We start from the raw sequence: 20,131 nt of genomic DNA on the forward strand, positions 1-20,131 counted from the left end.
GAGTCAGGGCTGGGTTGGGAAGTCACTCTGCTTTCTCTCTTCCCTCCCTAACCCGCTCTCCCCCAGCGCGGAGCTGCTCCGCTACGGAGGAAGCTGCAACGCCGCATGTGCCCCCCGTGCAGATTGCACAGCTGGTGCCCCCCACCCCACAGCATTGCCCAAGGCAGCAACATGCAGAGAGGAGGAAGCAGAGGGAGATAACCCGCCAGCATCCTGGCAGAGGCTCAGCCTCAGTTATTTAAGCACCCCCAGCCCTGAGCAGCCCCAGAGGAGGTGGCTGTGGCCCGCTCTGCACCAGCATGGCCATGGCTGGGCTGTTCATCCTCAGCCTGGGAGGCTCCGTGCTGCTCCCAGCAGGTAATGCAGAGCTGGGGTTGGTCCCCACAGCCGGGGCAGGAGAGGGAGACCCTGGGCTGGAGCGGCAGGTGGTGCTGGGGTGCTCAGGACACACAGCCAGGAGCAGGACAGACACAGGCGAGAGCTGCGCCCAGACTCCCTGGCAGCGGTGACAGCCTGTGCCCACCCACCAGGCACCCAAGGGAGCCGGATCATCGGGGGAAAGGTGGTGGCGCCCCACTCCCGGCCCTTCATCGCCTCCATCCAGATGGACGGTCAGCACGTCTGCGGGGGCTTCCTGGTCTGGCCCAAGTGGGTGATGACAGCAGCCCACTGCCTCATTCCCAGGTGAGCCACGCGCATCCTGCCCCCTGGCACACAGGGCGGCCCCGTCCCAGGGGGTGACACAGTCCCAGAGCGACCCTCACAAGCACCCGTCTGTGCTCGCCCTGAGCCCACCTCGCCAGTCCCCTTCTCCCCCGCCCATATGGTCCCTGGCTGGGCAGCATCTGCTCAGGACCCCTCTGCTGCAGGCGCAATCCCTCGGTGCGTGTGGTGCTGGGCGCCCACAGGCTGGAGGAGCCCGAGGGGTCCCAGCAGATCTTCGGCATCGCTCAGTCCATCGCCCACCCACACTACAACCCCCGCTCGGTGGACAATGACATCCGCCTGCTCCAGGTGAGTCCCGCACGCCGCTGGCCAGCACAGACCTGCCGGCCGGGAGACCAGGTCACCCACCCGCGTGGGGTGCAGGAGGGACCCGGGGTGCCCCACGGCCTGTGGGTGCGGAGGAGCCACCCGGGCAGCCAACACTAGGTGTCAGTGCTCCTCCGGAGAAGCGGGACGGTGCGATGGAGGCGGCCGAGGACATGGTGACCCGAGCGGGGTCTGCAGCCCCTGCCACCCACGGGCAGCCAGTCTCTGGAGCAGATGGGGACCAGTGCAGAGGGGCTGGTGGGGGGGGGGCAGTATCTGCAGAGGGAAGGGCTGGGGAGGTCCACATGAGCGCAGAGCTGAGGCGGGTGAGTGATGGGGTGCGGAGGGGCTGGGACCCCAGGCAGGAGCACCTGGGGGGCTCTGCCCAGGAGTGGAGCCACCCACGCCCCCGGCTCCCCACCCAGCTGAACAGATCGGCCACACTGAACGAGTACGTGAAGCGGATCCGTCTGCCCCCCCCCCACATCGACCTGAAGCCTGGCACAGTCTGCCATGTGCTGGGCTGGGGGGACGTCTCCAACTACGGCGACCGGCCCACCGAGCTGATGGAGACCGGCACCACCATCGTCAAGCGAAGCCTCTGCCGCACGCTGTGGCGGGGCAAGGTCTCGACCAACATGCTGTGTGGGGCCAGCCCCAATGCCACGCTGCAGGGCGTCTGCGCGGTGAGTGCGCTCCCGGCCCGGTGCGCCCCGCTCACCCCGCTCCTGCACACCCGCTAGTCTCCCTCCCGCCCCTTTGCTCCACAGGGCGACTCCGGGGGACCTCTGGTCTTCAAGGGAAAGGTTTATGGCATCGTCTCATTCTCTGGAGAGAGATGTGGGGACCGCCGGTACCCCGATATCTACACCAAGATCTCCAACTACATCGAGTGGGTGCATCGCACCGTGCGAGGGCACCGCCATCAGAAGGGGCAGCCGGAGCCCTAGCCAGGGCTGGCAGGGGGTCCCCAGGGCAGATGAGCTGCGGGAAAAGGGGCTGGGGTGTCTTGGCTGTGCGGCAGCACCCAGGAGGGGAGAAGAGGGTCAGACTCCCAGGTCCTGCCGGCTCCAAGAGGTTTCGGAGCTGATGCTCAGGGCTCCTTGACCCAGGCTGTGCCAGAAGCCCGAGTACCTCACATTTACCTTCCACAATAAATCCTCAGTCCCAGAACTCTGTCTATTCACCTTCCCTTCTACCGCCCCACTCCCTGGGGAGCTCTAAGGCAGGTGGGAGCTCCGGGGTCCCTTGTCCCTCACCAGCCCCTACCCACCCTGAACCTGCCACACAGGCATGATATGGAGCCCCAGAACTAGACCCACCTGCCCATGGAGCCAGAAGATCCTGTGTAAGGTTTCATCCCCCTTTATTCAGTTGGTGGGCAGCTGAGCCCGGGTGGGGGCTGATTGGGGCCAATCCTTAACCCTGCACTGCCCAGGCAGCTGCTGCCCGTCTCAACAGGGGCTGGTTTGTCCCAGTTTTGCCCCCTCCTGCCCTTTCCCTGCCCAACCACACTCCCTCTCCGGCTGTCCCGCTGTGGTCCCAGCCAGGCTCCCAGCTTGTCCCGGGCTGGGGCGGATGGAGCAGGGGATGCAGGAGGAGGGAGGGAAGTGCTACCCCAGCTCAGGACCAGGCCCTGCCCCAGGATCCGCATCCAGGCATCATCACCCCGCGGAGCATCCCCAGCAGCTGCCTTCCCGCTGGGGTGAGGCTCCCCGTCCCGCCCCACCTCGTCCCATCCTGTCTCGTCTTGTCCCATCCCATGTGGGACTCCTCAAGCAGGGGAACCCCAGACATCTCCCGGGGGCAGATGCGCTGGCAGAGCCACGGGGATCTTGCCGAGAGCCTCGCTCAGCTCCCTGGCACGCTGGGGCAGCCGGGCGCTCACCGCGGGCAGGGGCCGAGAGCTGCCCGCAGCGGCCGGGGACGCGCTGAGCGCTGCCGGGCTCAGCTGAGACACACGCGGCTCTCGCCTGGCGTCGCGGCCGCCTCCGGGACAGACCCAGACGCTCCCTGCTCCTGCTTGTTTATCTGCAAATTGCTGGCACGCCACGGCCGCGGGGCGCAGCCGCCCTCGCCGCCCGGGGGGTCCCGCAGGAGGCTGCAGCCACCGCAGCGGCTGGCACGGGCTGGCACGGGCCATCGTGCTGCGCCGGGGGCTCTGCTGGGGAGCGTGAAGGCCAAGGCCAGGTCGAGAGGTCCCCAAAGGCACCCTAACCTCTGCGGTCCCCACACTGGGAGCACAGGGACTTTGGCAGCGCCCCCGTTGTGCGCTGCTCCGTCCCCTCCAGCCCCAGTCCCAGCTCCCTGCTTTGCATGGGGCTTGGGGGGACAGCTGCAGGCACTGGTGGCCTCGGGGACACCAGGGCACACCGAGCAGAGGACAGAGCCCTGCCAGCCTCCGAGGAAGCCCCAGATCCCCGCGGGCTCCATGCAGCGGTGGTGGGGACAGACCCCCCGGGATGCCGGGGCAGGGCTGCCAGCCCCGGGCTCCGCGGTGCCAGGGAGCCGGCAGAGCCGGCGCCTGTCTCGGCTTGTCCCAGACCACCCAAAAACCGGCGGGAAGGCAGGGCCTGACTCATGGCTGTGTTTTGGAGCCGAGATCTCCCGCTCGCCGGCGGGAGCTGCCGGTGCCGCCACAGCCGGTGCCCGCGGGCTCAGCCCACGGCAGCAATCCTGGCGCTTCAGCCGCCAAAGCCGTGGGCCGGGGTGGGCAATGGGAGGCAAGGTGCCACGGGGACACCACGGGGACAGGGACACCGTGGGTGGGCTCTGGGGCCACCCGTGCCATACACCACCACATGTGTGCCAGGGAAAGTCCTGGGCAGCCTTTTGGCAGCTCCTGTACGCCCACCCCCAAAAGCAGAAGCAGGGGGCATTGCCGAGCTGGGGGACATCGGGGGGTCTCTGTCAGGGCCAGCCTGGCCGCAGGAGCTCCCCGCTGCTGTCGGGGCGCACGGCCGGTCCCAGGCACAGCGGGGGCTCAGCGGGGCCTGGGGGAGCGTGGCCAAGGGGGACGGCGCGGCGGGTCCCGGTGAGCCAAGCCGCAGGCTGCCGCCGGGCTCCCGCGCCGGGGAAGCATCGCACATCAGGACCCAATTAACGGCAGGAATTGTTTTGTGAAATACCAAACCCTCGTGGCACGGCCTGAGATTGGGAACAGATTTATCTGTGCTGCTGGTTGCTCTTCCCCGCTCTCCCCTCCCCCCCTGCAGGGACGGCCTCAGCTGAGCTGCAGCAGATGCAGCCCCGGGGGGCCGCGCTCCCCACCTGCTGCCGGGGGCTCTGCCGTCCCCCGTGTCCCCATGTCCCCCTGCCCACCCAGCCCAGCGCCCCAGGCTGCAGCCACCCCCTGCGGCCCCAGGACCTGCCGAACAAATCCGGACCCACAGCACTGTTTATTCTTTCTTTAATTATAATCCAAATTGTAACACAGCCATAAAATGCCCCTAACAATACCAAATAGGAAATGTATATGTTCCCATAGCGTCTGCCTCAGGGATCAGAACGCAATCATACAAAAATAGAAAATAGGGTATTTATATATATATATATATATAATATATATATGATATTTATATAAAGGCAATAGCTTCTCGGTGTCAGAGATGAGATGGTATTTACACAGGTGACAACACACAAAATGAGAGAAGAAGTAAAAATAAATACAGACAATGACGACAGAGCTGGGAGCGCAGGAGGGGGCTGCGGCTGCTGGGCCGGGGGTCCCGGGGGTCCCGGGGCCACTTGCCGCGCTCCCCGCAGCCCCTCGGCAGCTCCGCAGCGGGCGGTCGAGCCCCCTGGCCAGGGCTGCCATGGCCACCCAGCACCAGCCCTCCGAGCGCCGGCAGCACCGCAGAGATGGGTGGGAGCCTGGTCTGAGCGGGCTCAGGAAAACCTAAACTAAAGTCCAATTTTAACATAGACATGCTAAAACTTTAGGAGAACATAACATACATATATATATTTTATATATATATATATATATAAAAATAGATATCTGTCTCTCTCCAATCCGCTGCAGTGCCGTGCTGCCTGTCCTGCTGCTGGCAGCTGGAGCTGAGCCCCCGGGGAAGGCGAAAGCACAGATTCCCTCTAGACCTCGAGGTCCTGGCCAGAAACATCAGCAGAGTACCGAGAATCCAATCCAAAAATAAATAGGCCCAGGGCTGCTGGCCAAGGACACGTGGGGGGGGCCCAACATGCAGCAGCATGGACACCCCTCGGCGCTGTGCCGGCCGTGGGGAAGGGCTGTACGGCACCGGAGCATCCCGGGGGCTCGGCCTCACCCCTCCCCTGCTCCCCGACCGGCAGGACCGAGCATCAGTCCCTGCAGCCGCATAACATACACAGGTATAAATAAGGATCTTTTTATCTTAATAAATATCAGGTATATGGTTTGTACAATATACACATAATGCCCCTGTCTCCTGGATCCGGCCTCGCGGCGCGGGAGGATTCACACGTAGTTCTCTTCCGCGTTGTCCGTCTCCGAGGAGAATTTGGCTGCAGCTGGAAAGGGAGCAGGAGAGATGGGGAAGTGGTGAGGGGGCGCGAGGGGTGGCCGGGCACCGGGGCTCCGAGCCCGCTGCCCCCCCACCCAGCGCCCCGCTCACCCGAGCAGCTCCCGTAGTGGCGCACGCCGATGGAGCGGCCGCGGTGGCAGGTGGCCCGCCGGAGGTGGCACGCCGAGGGGTAGGTGACGTTGTTGTTGCCGCAGAGCGCGTGGTCCAGGCTGGTGGGCTCGGGGCACGGGGCCGTGCGGCACATCACGCAGTGGGCGCTGCCCGTCTGGTCCACCACGCAGGTGTGGGTGCCGGGACACACCACGCTGGAGCAGGATTCTGCGGGGGCACACGCGGCCGCGGCTGAGCCTCCGGGATGGGGGCAGCGGCCCAGGAAACCCGGGGAGCTCGGGCCCCCTCCCACCTTCAGCTGTCGGGGAAGGGAGCGGAGCTGGGGGCCGGCACGGAGCGGGGGGCTCGTGCACCCCCAGCCCCACGGCACTCCCGGCTCTGCGCGGCGGGAGCACGGCGGGACCCGCAGCGCTCCCCGGACACCACAAACACTCGCAAGGCCGTGCCTCCGCCTTCCTCCCCTTCCCGCCTGACTGGAAGGAGATTTGGCATCTGCAGCTCCCAACTCCCATTTCTTGCCCCACATTTCCCTGTGCAGTCCGGAGCTTGACAGGCAAAGCATTTCAGGGAGGAGGGCTGGCAAAAATAATCATAATAATTCTGACAGTTCTTGGCAGGGCAAGGAGGATTGCTGCTCTCTTTAACAAAACAACAAAAGAAAGGGGCTTGATGTTTGTAAGCGACATTTTACGGACTGTTATTGCTCAGCCCGTGGCGAGGCCGAACCCCCGTTGCACTGACGGGCTGCGGCGGCATCGCAGGCGGCTCTGCTGTCCCTGCCGGGGCGGCCGGGCCGGGGTGGCCGGCGGGTGCAGCCGCGCGGGTGCCGGCTCAGACCTCCCGCCCCCGGGCACAGCCAGGGCAGGCACCGGGTACAAACCCGCGTGCCGTGCCGGGGAGCAGCTGGTGCCCGGGGCAGGACGGCTCCTCCCCGGGACACGCGCTCCATGGTGGGCGTGAATGAGGGACACTCGACGTCCCAGACAGGAGCGGGGAGGACATGCCTGGCCATGCCAGCACACCATGGCAGGGTGACCCGTCCTCCACACCGGAGCGGCTCACAGTGTGCTGGGAGAGCCCAGGGACCTGCGCTGCCCTTGGCTTGTCCCACACAGAGCTGGCACATGAGAGCCACGGGGGACAGCAGGACAGGGGCACAACCAGACCTACTTTTGCACTTGCCCTGGTACATCACTTCGAGGTCGGGGTGGTCTCTGCACTTGGCCGTCAGCAGGTCGCACTCGTCGCGGTAGGTGTAGCCGTCGGAGCCGCAGACCTGCAGCTTGCGGGGGAGGCTGGAGCAGTCGGGGGCGCAGGCGCACTGGGGCCGCCCGTGCTTCATCTTGCAAACCTTGTCGGGGCCGCACACCACCCCCTCGCAGCTCTCTGGGGACACAGGGGGAGCAGCGCGTGACGGAGCGGCACCGGCTGCCCCCCCGAGCGAAGGGTCCGTCCCGCACAACCAGGACAGGACCAGCGCGAGCCCTCGGGGTCCCGAATCCCTCCCGGGGTCACAACACGCCGACGCTGAGCTGCCTCAAGCAGCATCTGGATCTGCTCAGCCCCGCCAAGGAGCAGGTCGTTGGCTGGAGCTCCGCACGATCCTCCAGCGCTCGCCGCAGCCAGAGCCCCGGCCCTCCGCTCGGCACCAGCTCACTCATTTCTACGCATTTATTTTTTTGGAAGGAGACGTTTCTTTTTCTTGTGCAATGGAAAAATCTATCTCCGCAAGGCCCTAGCTCCTCCAGAAGGAACCAGGCTTTGCGAGTTGTCTGGGCGATTGAGAACGTCGCTTCCACCAGACAATACCCAGCCCTGTTTTGCTCCAGGCCTCCGTGACTTGAACACAAGAGCGGGAAGCAGCAGCGAGCGCAGATCCCCAGACAGGCGATGGCTTTGTCCCCTGGGTCCCCTCCCAGCCAGCACGGGGGCTGGGTTCGCAGGGTCTCGCCAGCGCCCGGGGCCGTGCCCACGCCGGGGACGGTCAGGGGACAGCGGGGGCCCGTCCTGGACACGGTGCCTCCTGGGGACAGGCAAAGGGGTCAGCGCCCAGCCCAGGGCACGCAGCCCTCACCCCTCAGGGACGCGGGCGATGGCGGGAGCCGCCTGCGGGTGCAGGGACACGGCTCCATCGGCACCCACGGGGACCGGACCGAAACTTCCGAGGTGGATTGAGCCCCAGGCAGGAGGGATTCCCGCAGACAGGAGGGATTCCCGCAGACAGGAGGGATTCCCGCAGACAGGAGGGATTCCCGCAGACAGGGTGTGTGCTGGAGGTGCCAGGGGGATTTCCCTGCAGGAGACAGGTCACTTTGGGAGACAGCGCAAGGAGGAGAGGGAAGGGGAAATTCCCCGTCTGCTTGGCCCAGCTCTCCCCAGGGGAAATTCCCTGGTGGGAGACAGAGTTTCCCGGTTTGCTCCCTGATTTCCATCGCTGGGCCTGTCCAAGGGCAGAGGTGACGGGCAGGCTGAGCCCCGGCAGCACCCCCGAGTCCCTGGGACAGAGCAGCGTGACCCGTGTCCCAGGGCGGCGGGGGCAGCGGGACCCTCGCTGGGCTCCACTCTGGGACGCTGCGGCAGGTCCGGCCACCTCGGCTGCCTCGGCAAGAGAAGGAGCTGCCGGCACCATCTGCCTGCGACTCCAGCCCCGCTCTGCGTCCCCAGGGGGGACGGTGTGTCCCCAGCAGCCACAGCCAGGGATTTCAGCTCCCCAGCCAGCCCCGGGAGAGGGTCCCGCTGCTCCGGCACCGCCGGCCCGGCTGCCGCGGGGCCGAGTCCCCAGCGGGATACGGGGTAGAAGCCAGAGCTGGGATCTCACTCCGCTTTCTGCGGGTGCAGGGTGCGACCCCGCGCGGTGACCGGACGGGGCCGAGGAGCAGCCAGGGTGGCAGCGCCAGCGGGGGCAGCGGGGCTGGAAGAAGCAGTTTTGTTAAGAACCTTCTTCCCCTGTTAAGCAAATAACAACATGACCTTCCAAAGACCCGCTCCTGCCTCCTGCGGTCAGCAGGTCCTCCAGCATGTTCTCACACGGCCACGCAAGTGCGGCTGGGGGATCCGCGCCTCTGGCGCACGCCAAAACATCTGGCGAGGCTGGAACTCACAGCTGGAGAGTTTCCACTTCTGGAACTGCCCATTACATAAAGCCATTTCACACACAGGCTGGGAGGAGGAAGGGGGAGTAGAGGGGAAGAAATTGATCTTTTTTTTCCTTCCAAAGAAGTTTCCCTGTGAGCAGATCTGGCGAGGGCAAGCGCGGGAGGCTCCAGCCACAGCAGAGTTAACCCGGGAACAGGGAGCCCCAGCTCGGCTCCTCGCTCTGCCTTCCCAGCCAAGGCCCAGGTCACGCATCCCTCTCCGCAGGGGGAACAACAAAAACACACACCAAAGAGCTGCCGGGGGACAGAGGCTGTCCCGCCAGCCCCACGGCAGCATCCGCCGCGGAGCTGCAGCAGCAGGAGCACGGGGGCAGCGGTCCCTGCGGTCCCTGCGCTGTCCCCAACAGCCCGGGAGGACACCAGGGCAGCTCAGCCCCGTCGCTGCCGCTTCACCGGACTGTGGGCTCCGAGCACCCTCCTCACGCAGCGCCCAGCCCCACGGCCGCCCCTCGCCCCACGGCCGCCCCTCGCCCCACGGCCGCCCCTCGCCCCACAGCTGCGCTCACCTTTGCAGGGGTGGCAGGTGACCAGCCCCAGGAAGCCCAGCAGGCTGATTTTGTTGCCCGGGTAGCTGTAGTTCGACCAGGCCACGTCCACGTTGCCGTTGGCGCAGCATTCCTCCCACGTCACGCCTGTCTTCAGGATCATGGTGCACTTGGCCTCCTTCCCCTGCTGCAGCCAGCAGATCCCACCTGCGCGGAGAGCAGACGGTGAGGGGTCCCCGCTGTGCCAGGACCTGCTGTGCCGGGTCCCGCTGTGCCAACCCACCGTGCCAAGGGCGGTGAGACCGCAGCCACAGCTGCGTCACCCATGGGGACCACACGGGTGCCCGCAAAGAGCTGGCACGGGGTGAGCTGGGGAAGCCAGAGGCTCTGTGCCGGCTCCCACCGCTCCCGTGGCACGGGGGCTGTCCCGCAGCCGGCATCCCCGAGGTGCCCCGGCACAGTGCGGTGGCTCACACAGCCACCTCGACGTCAACGTCCTGGGCTGCCAGCACCAGGCTCCAGACCCTGCGCTAGGTTAGCAGGGACACACCAGTTACCCCAGCACCTGCAAGCGATGGTCTGGGAGGTGTCCAGCGGCAGTCAGGGGCCGGGCTCGCAGTCACCCCCCGCCTGCCCGGTCCCGCCTGACCCCAGCGCTGCAAGGGCTGCAACCCCAGCGGGTGCAAACGGCCCCGCGGGGGATGGGGACGGTCCCTGCGGCAAGGGGCCCGACACCCGCGGCCTCTGCGAGGAGCAGCCGAGGCACCGGCTGGAGAACTGCAGAACGGGGCACTTGCCACAGCGCTTGGGCCGGGGCCAGCCCAGCGGCATCGGATCCCTCTGAGTCAAAAGCCTGTTTGTTCCTTAACCCCACAAGCGAAGCAGTTTTTTTTCTTTTTTGTGAGTGATTCCTTTGCAATTTCCGCCTCTGCAAACCAGCCTCTTCTGACGCTTATTTGGGTTTATGCTCTTGTTAGCTGCGTTTGAGGTTCGTTAAATGCTAAAGATGTGAGGGAAGGGATGGGGGGAAGGGACGGATCCTGCCAGTGCCGGGCTGGAACCAGCTGCCTGGGCACCTCTGGGAGCATCAGCCGGGCCCAGCGCACCCCTGCCATCGGTGCGCCTATCCTCCCTGGATTTCTACAACTGCTCTCTCAAGCCCATTTGCCCTTTACAACATCCCATGGCCCCAATTCTCCCCCGGTACTGAGCTCCCTGGGAGCCACATCCTGGCTTTGGACCATGCAACTGCTGCCATGGGCACAGCCACACACAGAGCGATCCCACCCACAGCAGGACGGATCCTCACACCCCTGCCCGCGCGTCCGGCCTCTGGGCGCACCCACGGCCAGCAGAGCATCCACCACCTCCTGAGCCACGGAAAAGGGGACACCAAATGGGGACGTGGCCCTGGGGGGGATGGAGCCCACCCACACTGCGGGCAGAGCCAGGTGGGCCAGCGCGGGGCTCTCGGGACACCCCGTCCTCAGGGTTTCCACGCTGTCTCCAGTGCGAGGGCGCAGCACTTGGTGCAGCTGGACGGCCCAGGCTCTGGACAGCGCGACCAGGTCCCTGCCCAGCCCTTCTGGAACTTGCATTTGACCCCGCGAAGCAGCAAGCGGAAATCCCAGGGGCTGGGGCGATGCCAACCGTGACCCCGGAGGCTACAGCAGCATGAGGAGCCTCACAGGAGCCCCCCCATCCTTTGGGACACCCTGACCTGCCCTGCCCAGGGAGCACAGCGCCTGCCCACGCTGCTGGGGAACGATGAAGACGAACAGGATTGTGTGAGGGGGGAAGATGGAAACTCCAGGGCTGCTGCAGGAGAGCTCGTGCTGGCGGTAGCAGCCACGGCTCCGCAGCGCTGAGAAGGGCTGCTGGAGCCCCGGAGCAGGGTCCCAGCCGGCCTGGGTGCCGGGCTGGCTTCCCGGACACATCCCGCGTGCCCACGAGAGCTGCCAGCACGGTCAACTGAGCCGGGAGGGGTTCGAGCTGCAAACTCCACACCCAGATCACAAACTGGCTGCTGTTCCCAGTTCTTCCCACTCGGCTCCCAAAGCTCCTGAGCGTGGCTCTCCCACCCCCCAGCCTGACGAGAGGGACCCCCAGTACCTGTCCCGGGAGCAATGCAGGGGGCTGGGGAGGCCAGCCCACCTGTTGCCCCAGTCACCCCTGCTCCAGTGCACACAGGGGTGCAGGATGCCAGGGTCGGGTACCAGCGCTGCCCCGACAGGGACATGCCAGCAGGGCCATGTGGGACCCTGGGCGCTCGCTGCTGCCGCAGCAGCCCTGGGACCCAGCCTGATGAAGGGACAGGCGGGGACCGGGCTCACCCGAGCAGCACTGCCAGCTGCTGCCACCGCTCCGCCAGCACCCGGCACCCCAACGCTTCCCGGTCCACCGGGCTCCCGCCGCCCCGAGCCCGGCCCCGCGGGCAGCACCCACCGGCGGGGCGGCGGCTGCGGGGGAACGGGCGGGGGAGGACAGCAGCGCCCGGGGGCACGGCCCGCTAACGGCAACCGGGACCCCGGGCCACCCCTTGCCCCAGGCACCTGCCCCGGGAGGGGCGCGGCAGGCAGCGGCTGCAGCGGCAGCAGCGGCGGCACCGACGGCCCCGGCGGGAGCGGCGGCCACGGAGCCCCCGGGCGGCACTTACCGTGCGCGGCGGCGGGGCTGCAGAGGGCGAGGCAGGCAGAGCGCCAGCCGCAGCGGCATGGCCGGGCCGGGCGGGACGGGCCGGGACGGGGCCGGACGCTCCGGCGACCTGTTGCCTGTGCGGCCTGGCGGCGCGGCCGGCGGCGCTATAAAGCGGCTGGGGCCGCGTGAATCACCGGGCGGGGCGGCGGCGGGGGGCGCCGCGAGGGCGGGGGCAGCGGGGGGAGGTTGGGGGCGAGGGGGGGTCAGTGCGGGGGGCGCGGAAGGAGGCTGAGAGTTGGGCTGGGAGCGAGGGGGAAATCGGGGTGCAAGGGGGGGCCGGGGGGGACAGAGAGAGCCCGCACGTCACCGCCTGCGGGTGGGGCTGTCGGGGGGGATGTGTCCGTGTGTCCCTCGGATCGAGCAGGGGGTTGGCACCCCCCAGCTGGACTGGGCCAGGATGGAGACGGGGGAAAGGTTTGGGGGTGGCCTCATGCTCGGGGTGCAGAGGTGTCCAGCCCAGCAGTGGAGCACGGCCGGGGCGGAGGGGGCAGAGACCCCAAGCTGGGAGGGACTGCGGGGCTGCATGGAGCCCAGGGCAAGGCCACTTGGGCTCCCCGACATCACCCGGGTTTGCTCCCCTGCTCGGTGCCCCTGCACAGAGATCGCTCCCCCATCTGCTGGAGGGATCGGGGTCCCCCGTCCATCACCCCTCTCCCCCGGGCAGGGCGCTGGGGCCGCGGGGCTCTGCCTGTCCCCGCTCCTGTGGCAGCCCAGGGCCCTTCTCCAAGCCCGTGAGCTGTGTCCGTCTCCCGGCCGCGCAGTTGAGGAACGCTTCACCCTTTGCACTGGCCTCAGCTGAGGTCATGTTTTCGGCAGAACTGAACTGGGCTCTTTCAGGAGAGGGGCCCCGGCCGGAGGGCCCCGGGGACCTCGCACCACCCCTCCGGCCCGGCAGCAGCCTCCTGGCTCCGAGCGGTGCCAGCACAGCCTGAGCAGCTCACTTTGGCGCAGGATGCGCCTGGATGCAGCTTCGCTCCAGTGGGACACGGAGCAGCCAGGATCCTGTGACCCGGGCGAGCAGGGTGCGATGCCAGCAGGCAGAGCCCTTGTGTCGGCTGGCTACACCACGTCCCCGTCCCTCCCTCCGTTCTGAGGACAAGTCCCAGGGGGGCAGCGGGCTGGTCCCCTGCCAAGCTGGATCTTCCCCTTCTCCCCACACAGCCCCTTGCGCCCCCAGGGAGCAGGTGGGGATGGGGAGGGCTGGGCTCTCCCCAGGTGGCATTGGTGTAAACCGTAGGGTTTCGGCAGAGGAGCCCTGGTGCCCAGCTCGCCCCAGACAGCGTGTGGGGCAAGGACCCTGCTGAGAGGGACACGAAGGGGCCGCTGTCCCGGGGCGGGAGGACAGAGCTCTGGTGCGCTGCTGGGCAGCGCTGCTCCCGCCGCCGGCGCGGCCAGCCTGACCCCGGCTCGCCGCGGCCGCCGAGCAATTGCCCATGTAAGGGCAGAGGGCCAGGGAGCCAGATCCCCGAGCTGGATTTCGATGAGCGAGCGGGCGGGGAGGCACTTGCTCACATGCTCCAGGACGCAAGAGTTGCTCGCGGAGGCCAGGAAGGGATTTTCCCTGGCTGTGTGCGCGTTGCACAATGGCAGGGAAGGGGTCGGCTTGTGTGCCTGACGCGGGGCAGGAGGAGCTGCCGGCCGGAGGGACGCGGGTCAGCTCCGTCCCGGGAAGGGCTGCTGGTGCCAGGGAGCTCGGACCCCAGCAAGGCCATCCTGCTCGCCGGGCTCCGCTCGCCCCTGCCCTGGCGCGGGCAGCCCTGGGAAGCGCTGCCGTGCCGCCGGGAAGCCATTGCCCGCGGTCACGCCGCAGGCGGGGGCCAAGGCTGGTTCTCAAGCAAAGCTGGGAGCGAAACTCCACCAACCAGTCTGCAACGCTGCTCCTGCTCCCTGCGCTCCCACGAGTGGCCGGGGCAGCAGCTGAGCCCCAGCAGCGCCCGGGAGTGCGGGGGAGAGGAGCCGCGCTGGGGCCGCGGGGGAAGCAGCGCTGCCCGGGAGCCGCAGGAGCCCCCAGGCCGGGCAGGGGCTGGGGCGGCGGGGGTTGCGGGGACAAAGGGCCCTTTGCAGGCGCAGTGAATCGCAGCCTCACGGCTGACCTTTCCGTCTGGCGCTGGCATTGTGCTGGCCGGGCAGCTCCTGCTCCCTCCGCGCGGCTGCAGGGTCGCAGAGCCAAGCATCCTCCTCCAAAAACCCGGCTGCTTCGTCCTCCTCCTGGACTGCTTAAACTCCACTTAAATTTGAGAAGAAACAACTTCTCAGTGAGGGTGTCAGAGCCTGGCCCAGGCTGCCCAGGGGGTTGTGGAGTCTCCTTCTGTGCAGACATTCCAACCCGCCTGGACACCTTCCTGTGTAACCTCAGCTGGGTGTTCCTGCTCCATGGGGGGGTTGCACTGGATGAGCTTTCGAGGTTCCTTCCAATCCCAAGCATACTGTGATACTGTGATACTGTGCTGGGCGCCTTTAAGGAGGGAATCTCACCTCTCTCATCAGTTCAGGCTAATTAAACTCGGCTAAACCAATTAGAACTGCAATTTGCAACAAGACACACAATTGAGAAGCGTTTCTCACAGAGCCCAGGGTCAGGGCACAGGCAGAAGTGTAGAGGTTTGGTATTGACGGGGCGGATCTGCTGGCAAGTCCCTGGATGGTTTTGGTTGTCGTTTCCCCCTCGGAGCGGAGGATCCCGGCCCCATTGCGCTCCCGGGTTCCTCCCGTGCAAGCAGAGATGCTGCCGAACGCCCGGATGGGGAGCGGGGCTGCGGCCGGGGTCCCCGCAGCCCACGGGGCTGCCTGAGCTCCAGCGTGGCCGCAGGAACGCAGAACCCCCAGGGGGCGGGACCCACGCTCGGTCCTGCCCAGGTCAGCGCCAACATGGAGCCAGAACCCAGCAAGTGGCAACCGGGCAAAGCTCAACCCGAGCCTCCATCTCCCCCTCCACAAGCACCCTCTGGGCACGTGGCGAGTGGCGGTGTGAGGCGTGAGCCGACGGCACGGCCCGGTGCTGCCATGGGCACAGCCACACACAGAGCCCGGCCAGCTGCCCCTCGGGGATCTGACCCCGGGGCTGGATTTTCTCCCCCATGTCCGCACGGCTCCAGCCGGGCCCATGGGAGAGATGCGTATGGCTCACGGCTGCATCACCGGCGCTGGGGAGAGAGTGGCGGAGCGGTGCGATCCGCACCTTGATGGCCCGGCCAGCCGCGCTCCACCCCAGCGCTGACACGCAGCTTCGCCCCGCGCCCCGGGGCAGCAGCGTCACCGCTCCGTGCCTCAGTTTCCCCATCTGCTGTGGCGAGATAATGCTCCTCTGCTTGATCCTGCGCTATCTCACAGGAAGGTTGCAGGGATTAGTTGGCTAATGTTTGCAAGGAGCTTTGAAGATGAAAAGCCATGAATAAATGCCAAGAAGTGCTGAGCTGGATTCTCCTCGCCAAGTAATCGTTTCATGTTCCTGGGACACTTCTGCAAATGCAGGAGGGCAGGGCGGGAGAGCTGCGTATGGGGAGGGCAGGGGGCGGGAAACTTGCATATCTTTCCAAACCTCCTCCAAATCTGATCACCCAGCCTGTTTTACTCCCCATCAAACCCAGAGCCCTCCCACTGGTGCCTTCCCGGCTGCCCCTGCAGCGCCCAGACCCCGAGCGGCCGCGGGACTCGTGCTGGCTCGTGCCGGCGTCCCCGTCTGTGCCAGCCGGGCGCTGGCTCCTGGTCACCTGGCTGGTTAATGAATGCCCCTTAGCCTCGGCTTGTGCGCTGCCGGCAGGGCGGGGGTTAACGCGGGTGCTGCCCCCCCAGCACCCCCACCCTGACACCCGCCATTTGCTGATGATCCCCTGTGGTTTGCAGCGGATTGCGCTCATATCTCAGACAATTGGATTTAATTATCTGGGTAAGATTTCACCAGGCACCGTGTCAAAGGCTCGACTGAAGCTCAGCTCTGCTCTGCTGTCCCTCTGCATCCCATCCCATCCCATCCCACCCCATCCCATCCCATCCCACCCCATCCCACCCCGCAGGACCCTGTCCCAGGAGCAGGAGCGGGGCTGCTGAAGCGCGTTTCCCTCTCAGGGGCAGAGCAGATGTCTCTCGTCTCTGGCCTGCAGTTGGCTCTGGTTTCCATCTCCCGTCTGTGCGCACACAGATTTATGGCCGCCTTAATGAGTTCCTTACAAACGCTCTTGTTGCCCACATGGCTGGCTGGGCCCTGGGGGGCGGCCGCAGGGGGAGCGGAGGTGAGGGGGTGGCCGGGCTCCACCGTGGCCGGCGAGGCTCGTGGCACAGCCCCGACCACCGGCACAAGCCACGGGTCACCTGCTGGGGCCCAGCACCAGCCGGCAGCACCGCGGGCAGAGCGGGAAGGCACCGGCTGTGCCAGGACACGGCTCTGGCCAGGAAGAGGGGAGAGCAGGGCTCCCTGCGGCATGCACGGAACCACCCGTGCACACGTGTGCATGGAACAACCCCTGTGCATTCGTGCACAAAACTACCCATGTACAGAACCACCCGTGCACATGCATGCACAGAACCACCTGTGCACATTCATGCACAAAACTACCCATGTACAGAACCACCCGTGCACATGCATGCACAGAACCACCTGTGCACATTCATGCACAAAACTACCCGTGCACAGAACCACCTGTGCACGTGTGTGCACAGAACCACCCGTGCACACTCATGCGCAAAACTACCCGTGCACACACGCGCAGTGGGAAGAGCTGCAGGGCACCTCCAGCCCCCAGGAAGCCAGCAGGACAGACATGAGCACAATGCTGTGAGCAAATTGCGTCCTTCATCCCGCAGGAGCTGAGGAGGAGGATGCTCCAAGCCCCCATGGGCAAAGCCACCGCAGGAATCGCGTCCCTGGGAGCACCGGGCCGTCCCGGCTCTGCCGCGCTCGCCGTCACGGGCCCGCGGCAGCTGCAGCGGCGCGGGTCCCCGGGCTCGCGTGGCTCTGCTCCGCCACGCGTGACGCTGCTCGGGGTGACTCCCACGAGCACACGTGTAAACAGGCCGTGAGTCAGCGGCCGCGCCGGCCGCGCGGTTTCCCCTCTGTAAACGTTTCCTCCGCCGCGGTGCAGGGAAGGAGCAAAGGGAGCCTGGAGGGAAGAGCTGGCAGTGCCCTCAAATGTAATGAAATCGTGTGGGGCTGAACTGCGTCCAGAGGAGCTGAGAGTCGGTAAAACCTCCCCGGTCACGGCAGCCTCAGTGGCTCCGCGGGAGGCGCTGGGAGGACAAGCAGCCGCTGCGGCCGAGCTCTCGGCAGCCGGAGGTTCGGGCAGCGAAGGGCAGAGCTGCCGCGGGGCACGGCCCCGTGGAGCCCCGTCCACCCCCAGCCCTCAGCACAGAGGAGCCGGGTGGTTTGCACAGCCCAGGCTGGCAGGCGGGAGAAATAACATGTTTTTCACATTAAAATTTCCCTTGAAAAACAATGGTTATAATCAAGCATATGAAAGGCAAAGAATCCAAGAAAAAAAGGGAAATTTTTGGTGGGGCCCAAAAGCCGTCCCCTGAGACACCGAACCTTCCCCAAGACACCGAACCTCCCTCGAGACACTGAACCTCCCCTGAGACACCGAACCTTCCCCAAGACACCGAACCTCCTTCGAGACACTGAACCTCCCCTGAGACACCGAACCTCCCTCAAGACTCTGAACCTCCCCCGAGACTCTGAACCTCCGTGCCGGCGCTGACCAGGGGCTGGCCAGTCCCTGCCAGGGTGGCACCGTGGGGACAGCTCGGGCTGGCGCTGCCCCCGGCTGCCCGGTGGTGACATCCTGATCCGAGAGAGCGGAGCCGTGCGGGAGCAGCCGGGACCACCCGCCGCCAGCCTCCCCGGCCCTCCCGCCGGCGCGGCCGCCTGACGGGCGCAGCCCGTGCCCGCTGCCCGCGGGTCATCGGGAGCTGCCGGGGCGGGATCCGGACCCGCAGCCCGGGGAGACGAGGTGGGGGATGTAAATCTCCTGATCTGTCTGTGAGGGAATTCAAAGGGAAACCGATTCAAATCCGCCGTGACATGACTGGCTCGGGGCTGGCAGACGATCCCTGCGGTGTTTGTAACAAATCTCGCTGCTTTCCTTTGAGTGGCCTCCAATTTATTAATTAAAATAGGCAATTATATGTAATGTGGGGTGGAGGGGAGTGGGGAGACCAGCTGCACCAGTTATTCTCACTTGGCAGGCGCGGTGCTGGGAAGCTGCTCGTGCTCCCGGAGCTCCTTGTGCTTCCCGGGCTGGGGCAGAGCCGCGAGCAGCCGGTGCCGGAGCTCCGGCACGCTGCAGCGCCGGCACCGCCGCGGTTCAGAGCACACGGCCCAGCGGCCGAGACCTTGGAGACAACGACTTGCCCGAGTCCCCAGGGACTTGGCAGCAGAGATGGAAGCTGCACCCAAAGCTGCTGGAATCTGCCGAAAGCGCCAGCTGCCTGCGGCCCTGTGGAGCTGGAGCGCCAGGGAGGCCAGCTCCTTTACTGTCCATCGCCAGTCGTCCCTGCACGCTCGTTGACAGCAAACACCGCGGGCCGCAGAGCTCAGGCTTCGGCAGAGCGCCCCGTGCGCAGCGCCAGCGGAGGCGGCGCGCCATCGGCAGCACGCCCGTGCCACGCCGCGCCTGCACGGCTGCGTTTATCTGCACCTGCGGGTGCCGTGGCAGCAGGCTGGCAGGATTTACCCCGAGCCCGGGTGCTCCCTGCAGGACACGCCGGCGCGGGGCCGGTGCGGCCACGGGCCGCTCTGCCTGCTGAGCCCAGGGCACGGCGGGGACTGCAGCTGGCGCGGCTGGTGCGGTGCCACACACCGGCCGGTGCCGTGGGGACAGTCCGTCTCCTGCTGAGATCGTGCACTCGAGGCACGTGCGTGCAAACGCACACACGCACACACGTGCGCACACGCCTGTGCCAGAGCCTGCGCTGCCGCGGCCCGCGGCTGCCCCCCGCCAGGCCTGGCACGGTGGCACTGTCTGCATTAAGTAACGTCTGGGGACGTGAGCTCATCGCCAACACCCACGGCCGGGCCACGCCAGCGGCAGCGCCGGGCGCTGCAGGAGCGGGCCTGGCCTCGCCACCGCCACATCCCCGTGGGTTGTGGGAACATCGCCTGCCCGGGGCGCACGGGCATTGCGGTACAGGACACCACGGCGCAGGGCACCGCGGCACAGGGCACAACGGCACAGGACACCGGAGCACAGGACACAATGGCACAGGGCACCGTGGCACAGGACACCGTGGACTCACTGTCTTCCACGTGGCCCCCCCCGCTCTGCTCCTCCCAACAGCAGCCCGGTCCAGAGCAGCGCGGGGTTTCCACCTGTCCCGGCTGTCACCACGGCCAGGCTCCGCGCCGAGTCCCGTCGGGCACAGGGGACCCCGCGCCACCTCCTCTCCCAAACACTCACAGGTTTTGTGGCCGCTGCACTCAGGGGTCCCCGTGACACCCAGTCCAGCTGCGAGCAGGGTGCTTGTCCCCCGCACAGCCAACCCCCAGTGCGATCCTGGTTCAAAGCTGCAGAGGAGCCTCCCACCCTGTCCCATCCCTTCCGACAACCACCGCTCTGGTACATTCGCCGCTGACCTTGGCCGCAGGGGCGGCCGCTCGCCCGCTGGCTGCGCGGGGCGCCGGCTCCGTCTAACGAGGAATCGATACCGATCTGGGAGGTGTCACCGTTCGTCAGGCCTCCGGAGAGGGTGCAGTTTGCTTCTCTCTGCAGCACCGTGGGAAAACCCCGGCTTCCCAGGGTGACTCAAGCTGCTCCTGAGCAGGGCCGGCTGCCGGGGGGCAGCGGCAGGGACAGCCGAGCCCTGTGCCCGGGTCCCGGGGTTCGTCTGCCCCGGCGCCCCCGTGTCCCGCGGGGAGGGACAGTGGCCAGAGTCAGGGGCAGCAGGACCCTCGAGTGCCAGCACAGGGCTCTGGCGAGGGACCCGCTCCCCACGCCGGGGCTACGGGCACTGGGGTCCGGGCAGGGGACCTGCAGGTTGGGGGCACAGCCTGGAGGAGTCGCAGCGCTAACAAGGAGCTTTCCCCCAGCCCGGGGACACCGTGGTCCCACACAGAGGGCCCTTGTGCTGAGCCCCTGCTGCACAAACACAGCCCGGAGCCGCGGCTGCCCCGACCGCCTCATCCCCACGTGCACGA

The 20,131-nt window shown here is 66.7% G+C and overlaps 2 protein-coding genes across 2 annotated transcripts; one reads left to right on the plus strand and one right to left on the minus strand.

Moving 5' to 3' along the window:
* Positions 1-299: 299 nt before the first annotated feature.
* PRSS57 (serine protease 57) lies at positions 300-2,114 on the plus strand (the record flags this gene model as incomplete). Its single annotated transcript, XM_080359399.1, has 5 exons — positions 300-357; positions 531-684; positions 870-1,014; positions 1,458-1,718; positions 1,803-2,114. The coding sequence occupies 5 exons, from the start codon at positions 300-302 to the stop codon at positions 1,980-1,982; spliced, it is 798 nt and encodes a 265-aa protein (XP_080215525.1). The 3' UTR covers positions 1,983-2,114.
* A 3,377-nt stretch (positions 2,115-5,491) lies between these two features.
* On the minus strand, positions 5,492-12,024 carry FSTL3 (follistatin like 3; the record flags this gene model as incomplete). The annotated part of the gene is given in 6 exon segments (XM_080359413.1): positions 5,492-5,544; positions 5,649-5,876; positions 6,840-7,055; positions 9,331-9,516; positions 11,966-11,996; positions 11,998-12,024. Coding segments are annotated over 6 exon segments (741 nt in total).
* Between the last annotated feature and the right edge of the window lie 8,107 nt (positions 12,025-20,131).

Source organism: Nesoenas mayeri, assembly GCF_963082525.1.
Source record: "Nesoenas mayeri genome assembly, chromosome: 25".
Lineage (NCBI taxonomy): Eukaryota > Metazoa > Chordata > Aves > Columbiformes > Columbidae > Nesoenas > Nesoenas mayeri.